Source organism: Octodon degus, unplaced genomic scaffold, assembly GCF_000260255.1.
Source record: "Octodon degus isolate 3935 unplaced genomic scaffold, OctDeg1.0 scaffold00054, whole genome shotgun sequence".
Classification (NCBI taxonomy): Eukaryota; Metazoa; Chordata; class Mammalia; order Rodentia; family Octodontidae; genus Octodon; species Octodon degus.
Window position 1 is genome coordinate 10,972,322 of NW_004524630.1, and position 6,636 is coordinate 10,978,957.

Below are 6,636 nucleotides of genomic sequence, written 5' to 3' on the forward strand. Positions count from 1 at the left end.
TGAGGACTCAGGACATAAAAGAACCTGTTCTGTAACATCCTGTAACTCAGTGGTGTCCCAAATTTTCTGTTCAAGGAGATTATGGGGCCATAGAAGAAAGTGATCGACGATTTAGAGTGTGCCTAAGGAGAGTCACCTAGAGAGAAAACATTCTCTCATGCTTTCACAGACAGCAAACTGGTCAACCAATGGGTGTGACTCATCCAGATGGCTGAAACTGACCAAAGATCTACAAACTGTTGTACGTAGTTTTCAGGGTAAATCGACCTTGTCAAATACAAAAGTTACATTTTTTCTTATATAGGTCTTGCTTTATCTTAGTCTTAACCATTGAGCAGAAAAGTATAAACACGAGACATAAAAAGTAAAGCCATATTAATATGTGGAGCTGTAAAAGGCTCAAGTCAACAACTTCTGACATTGCCAGTCATGCAGATAACCCACTACTATTATGGTCTATTGGACTATATTGGACTATACTAGACTACATTGGATTATTTTGCTGAATTCACACATTCAAATACATCATTTGAACAGCAATGATATACCTGTCTCTGACAAAACTAAACAAAGGGGATATAAATGAAGGAGTATTTTGCAGTGAAAAAAAAAAGTATAGAGTGCTTTCGCCGCCCGGGAGCCTTTCCGCCCAGTCGTTCGCACATTCCCTCTCGGAGCCCGCCTGGTCCCTGCCCCTCCGCGTCCCGGCACTACGCTCAGTTCGGAGCCCGGCGCGCCGAGCATTCGGACATGCCCCGCTACGAGCTGGCTTTGATTCTGAAAGCCATGCAGCGGCGAGAGACTGCTGCTGCTTTGAAACGTACAGTAGAAGCCTTGATGGATAAAGGAGCCATAATACGAAACTTGGAAAACTTGGGTGAGCGAGCACTTCCTTATAAGATGTCTGCCCACAGTCAGCAGCACTGGAGAGGCAGATATTTCTTGGTGGATTTTTATGCACCAACTACAACAGTGCAGAGCATAATGGAGCACTTGTCTCGGGACATTGATGTGATTAGACCAAATATTGTGAAACACCCTCTAACCCAGGAAGTAAAGGAGTGTGAAGGCATTATTCCAGTACCACTTGAAGAAAAATTATATGCCCCAAAGAAAAGGAAGTAGGAAGGACCACAGGTGTGTTAGCCTTTGGTTGACTCCTCTTACACCAAAGGAGCTTGGATGACTAGATACAAATGAGGCCTTTCTCAGAGTTTTCTAGTGGCTTTGCTTTTGCTGTTATTTTGGTAAGAAGTAGAAGAACTGCTGGCTGAGAACTCCTATTTGTGGTACTGCGCATGATTCCTGATTTTGTTCTCATTAGTGTAATTTCTTTGTCAGTGTAAACAGTAACATCATTCTGAAGAACATATGTAAAGCAGCCTTGGATGTAAGCTAATCATTCAGACTGTGTATAGCCATGCCAAAAGAAAAAATGAAGACTCCTGTATTATAGGGACAACTTTTGATCAGAGAAATAAACATAATTTTATAAACTCTAAAAAAAAAAAAAGAAAAAAAAGTATATACATACATATATATGTGTGTGTGTGTGTGTGTGTGTATCTGTATGTACAAATTAGGATAGATATACAGCTACTTTCTCAGTTCAATGAGAAGAAAGATTTGTACTAATAGTGTTTAAACAAGATAGCATGTCTTCATCTTGTACTATGAATAACTACTATGAAGACAACAATATGCAATGTATTATTATAACTGTCCTACTAACCTCTTTTGAAACTGTCTCATTGCTATTTCTTTCTCAATAAAATTAATTTTTAAAAAACATGCGAAATGTGATTGCTAAATAGATGATAAATGTAAGTTCAACCTGTGAACTTCAAAGATACAAAAATTTTTAAAAAGCATAGTTTTGTCCTACTGCTAGGACAGGTTGCCCAGTTGATTAGAGGGATAACACAAATGTCTTGGAGACTTATTTGCCCTAGGGCACAGGGTGTAATTTCTCTAATCAATTGCTGCTTTCATATATCTCTAAAGGTAATCTCCTTCACAACCTGAAAAGTGCTCTACTTCCAACTCATTTTTTGGTATACGCCCTCTTTCAACAAACAAAACCAATAGTTTATTAAAAAATTATGCTTCAATCTTTAAAACATTACAACCACAGGACCAATTGTAACTTGTGCTTACAAGTGTCCTATATGAGTAAGCTCCCTGGAAAGATGCAATTGCACACCATTTTAAGTGTGGATAGGCTGGTCAAATTTGGTCTTCCTTTCTCCCTCCAGACAGCATCCACCTGTCCTGAAGTGGAATCTACTCAATGCAATCTAATCAAGGGACACCAGAAGGGTATAATCAGAAAGCAGATGGAAATTAAAGCAGACACCCAATCCTTTTTGCATTTCGGACACAGAGTCTCAATGTCAAAGTCTCTTACTCCTATGGAATACATTCTTAATCACTGGAAGATGTTTGACTCCTACGTGTTGAAAAAGAAACGCCTGATATTTTTCTGCACATGTACATGGCCTACCTACCCCTACAGCCAAGATGGAATGCAAACAGATGTATTATGATGTTATTTTACAACTAGAATCATATTGTAAAAAAGAGAGGGGAAATGATCAGAATTGCCTCATGTTCAAACTTTCTTTTTTCTTTCTTTCTTTCTTTTTTTTTTTTGGGGGGGAACCGGGAACGGGGACTGAACTCAGGCCCTTGTGCTTGCCAGGCAAGCGCTTATTCTACTAAACTATCTCCCTGGCCCTGCCAAACTTTCTTTATATTAAGTAATTCTTACTTATACTCAAAGTACAATTATAATCCATATGAGACTACTCATGTTCACATCTCTTTCAATGAAAACATATTTCCATAGTTCCTGATTAAATAGGACATATTATACTTAAGAGACATATTTCATTATGCAGTCAGCCCTAGATATTAAGAACCAGATAGCTAACTTGATATTCTAGTAAAAAGTGCCTCTTTACCACAGTACTCTATAATCCAGACAGGGAGGAAGCCAAGGAGATCAAAGGGATCAAAAAGTAGCTGCCTTTGTTGCAGCCTTAAAAAATACAAAAACGTAAGTCTGATTTCAGGACTCCAAGAAGTTTGATGACTACAAACCTCACCTGCTATCACTGCCAAAAGCGAGGCCACCATAAAAGGGACTGCCTTTAAGAGAGCCCCACCCCTAACACCCGCACCCATGGTGTGCTGACTGGAAAGACAGTCACTGGAAGTAACTCCGCACTATGAGGTGGAGGCCCCAGAGCTCAGACTCTTCTTCCTAGCTGGTCTAGCAAGACTAAAGGTCCCTGAGGCACTCTGTCTTCTCTGTGGCTGGACTGTCATCTCCCTGGAGGAACTCTGAGTAACCATGATTAGAGGGAAAAAACAGCCTACTGCTGGACATTGGCACAGGTCTCTTTGTCCTTCTTTTCCATCCTGGCTTTCCTTACAGCCATCATACCTTAATTAAAAAAGTCACCAGATAAAAGGAAATTCACTTAAGCTGTAACTGGGACAGCTTTCTCTTCACCTGTATCTTTCAGTTAAGCCTAAAAACCCAGCTCCCACCCTGGAGAGAGATCTTTTATCCTATCTAAATACTATAATACATAAACACAGGTTGCCAACTAATCAAAATGATGCTTAGACTGGTTTTACAAATACAAAATATATTATGTGTACAGTAACTTGTAAGTTCTTCACTGGTCAAAATACTATGTTAACTGTTACTTGTCTCTCCTAAGTCATCAAAATTCTAGAGATAATTATAGCTAAAACTTGAGGGACTTAAAATATCAGACTCAGGGCCGGTGAGCTAGCTCATCAGACTAAGCTCCTGCTTAGGCAAGCATAGGGACTGGGGTTCAATCCCTGGTACCACATGCCATGCCGGCCCCACCCCCAGAGTGTGCTGAACTGGTGATGGAGTCCAGGCGTGGTGACGCATACCTGCAATCCCAGCTGCTGGGGAGGCTGCAAACAGGAGGATCACTACGAGACTGAACTGCGTAGTGAGACCCTGTACCAAAAAAATAAAAATTAAAGTATCAGACTATCAATAGAGGGACCTAACAGCCAACAGATTACAACTGCTATGCCAGCCCCTTAAGAACAGTTTTCAGACTTACTGGCAGCTTAATTTCACTCATACGACAAAAAAGTAAAAGTTCAATACTTATTAGTCTGAACTTACTAGTTCAATACTTATTAGTCTAACATATTCACAAACGGGGTTGAAGCTTTTCCTTACATAACAGAAAAAGTATAAAAGATGGTAAAAGTTTTAATCTCCGAAACCATCCTCAGATCTGGATTCCCTAAGGGCTTACAGTGATAACTGTTCTTCTTTTAAAGCAACAGTCCCATTGGGTGTCTCTTGGGCACTAACCATTCTCTATCACCTCCACTGCGCATGAATGTCACAATCAGCAGGAAAGACAGAAAAAGTGAATGAGACCCTAAAGAGTTATCTTCACAAAATGGCTGAGGAGACCCAAATACAGTGGCCTCACTATCTTTAGCTCCCATTAAACTAAGAAATACAGGGCCCACAAGATAGCTCAGTGGACTAAAACACCTGCTCAGACAAGCACAGACAAGTTTAGGTAAGCACTGGGACCAAGCACCATATACAGTGCCAGTCCTGCCCCCAGAGCCTGCCAGAGTCCAGAGCACAGTGAGCAGTGATGCACATGAGGCTGAAAGCAGGTTTGATCACCATCAGTCTGAACTGTGTAGTAAGACCCTTCAACAACCAAATATATGAGGGGAGGGGAGGGGAAGGGAGGGGACGGGGGGGCGGGGGGGGCAGGCCAGCCAGCCAAACATAGGGGTGCACACCTACCATCCCAGAACCGAGGAGACTGAGATGGGAGGATCGTTGTGAATTCAAGACCAGACTGGGCTACAAAGTGAGCTCAAGGCCATCCTGAACTGTACAGTGAGAGTCTGTCTCAAAAAGACAAAAAAATAAAATGCCCCTCCAATTCTAGGCCTCAGTCCATTTGAAATGCTTTATGAACACCATTTTCTCATTAACTATTTTCTCTTGGAATTTCACTAGCTAAATTCCAACAGACTCCAACAGTTAACAGCAGCTCAACCTAAAGAAAAAGAAAATCCCATATTCCACCCCAGAGACTTAATATTGGCAAACTTTCTTCCCTCATCATCCCCTTCTCTAGGACCAACTTCAGAAGGACCATATAACATGATCCTGTCAATTCCATCATCTGTCTAGGTAGTATGCTTGCATTCCTGTATTCACCACACCCAACCCAAATCCTGGGAACCAGAGACTATCACTGAGTGTGAGCAATCATAATTAAAATTATGTGAACCCACAGAAGACTTAAAGATTCTTGTTCAAGAAAAAACAAAGCCTTCAGATAAGCAATGTTAAATGTTACTTTCTCTTTTTTTCTTTTTTTTTTTTTTCCCCAGTACCGAAGATTGAACTCGGGAGCCTTGCACTTGCCTGGCAGGGGCTTATGCCACTGAACTATTGCCCCAACCCCTTAAATGTTACTCTTATCCCTTTTACTAATCATTTTACCACAGGGCACTAGAATATGCAGAACTGTTATAGCAAACATCTTACTGGATATGTGGCCTGCTCCCCTGTTCAGTACATCTGTACTTCCTTGGTGGATATCCCCACTCCAAGGAGAGGACTGGCATAAACTACAAGCCTATACTGATGAGTTACTAAAGAGTTCAACAATGGTTCATAGTTTAGCCCATCATTACAAAGTAGCTGAATGGCTTATGCTTAACAATCCTGGACATAATAGAATTTTTTCTAACAATGCCATTGAAGGCTGGTAGGATCCCTATTACCTAAAAGTAAAGGTCCTATCACAAGGGCCAGATATGAAAATGGCTATTTTCAGATATATGGGATGGCTGTCTATGGTTAATCCCCCTATAAGACACCTTAGTAGAAAAAGCCTTTAATTCTACTAAATACTTACAATGAACATCCCCTAGACAACATATACACGTAATAATTTTTTTTAGGCTGAAGATGGGTTTGCAACAAACTGGCTTTACTGGCTCAGAATTAGATGGAAAGCCCCCACTGGCACTCACTAGTCCTGTGGAACCAATCTGTGGCCCTAGCTATCCCCTGGATAGTTAGAAAGATGTGTTGCTGATGACGGAGACTACTACAAAGCAGCCCTGAGCAGGACTTAAATTAACCAATGGGCTTTTCACGTTTACTTGTGAGTCTATTCAAAAGCCTAGTCTCCTTGCCTAGAATCAGACAGCAGACTCATAGTAAGTGAACCTCTATGAGTTACTTAATCCCTATTGAGACTTGTAATGCCAGGGAAAGAAAGCTAGAAAGTCTCAAAGGAGAAGACAAGGTCAAAGCCAAGGACATCCAAATCCAACTTCAACTAGGCTCAGGCATCTCACTCCTAGAGATTAACTTAATACCTTACCTGGAGAAAGTCTGTAAGTGGTATTGCCCCCCTTCTTCTGATAGCTAAATAAATACAGACCACCCAGAGAAGGTCTTTTTTTTTTTTTAATTTTATTTTTTTTTATTAGAGAGAGAGAGAGAGAGAGAGAGAGAGAGAGAGAGAGAGAGAGAGAGAGGTGTGTGTGGCCAGCTCAGCCCACCAGGGGGCGGGGCTGGCTGGC

The 6,636-nt window shown here is 41.1% G+C and overlaps 2 protein-coding genes across 2 annotated transcripts in view; one reads left to right on the plus strand and one right to left on the minus strand.

The window, feature by feature from the left end:
• The first annotated feature begins 698 nt into the window (after positions 1 to 698).
• On the plus strand, positions 699 to 1,499 carry LOC101559692 (28S ribosomal protein S6, mitochondrial). Its single transcript, XM_004633388.2, has one exon. The coding sequence runs from the start codon at positions 751 to 753 to the stop codon at positions 1,123 to 1,125; it is 375 nt and encodes a 124-aa protein (XP_004633445.1). The 5' UTR covers positions 699 to 750; the 3' UTR covers positions 1,126 to 1,499.
• Positions 1,500 to 5,721: 4,222 nt separating this feature from the next.
• Positions 5,722 to 6,636, minus strand: part of Ube2v2 (ubiquitin conjugating enzyme E2 V2) — a 32,596-nt gene continuing 31,681 nt past the window's right edge. The window contains exon 4 of the mRNA XM_012515217.2: positions 5,722 to 5,826. Within this exon, the coding sequence (XP_012370671.1) occupies positions 5,722 to 5,826 (105 nt within the window). The remainder of the gene's footprint in view (positions 5,827 to 6,636) is intronic.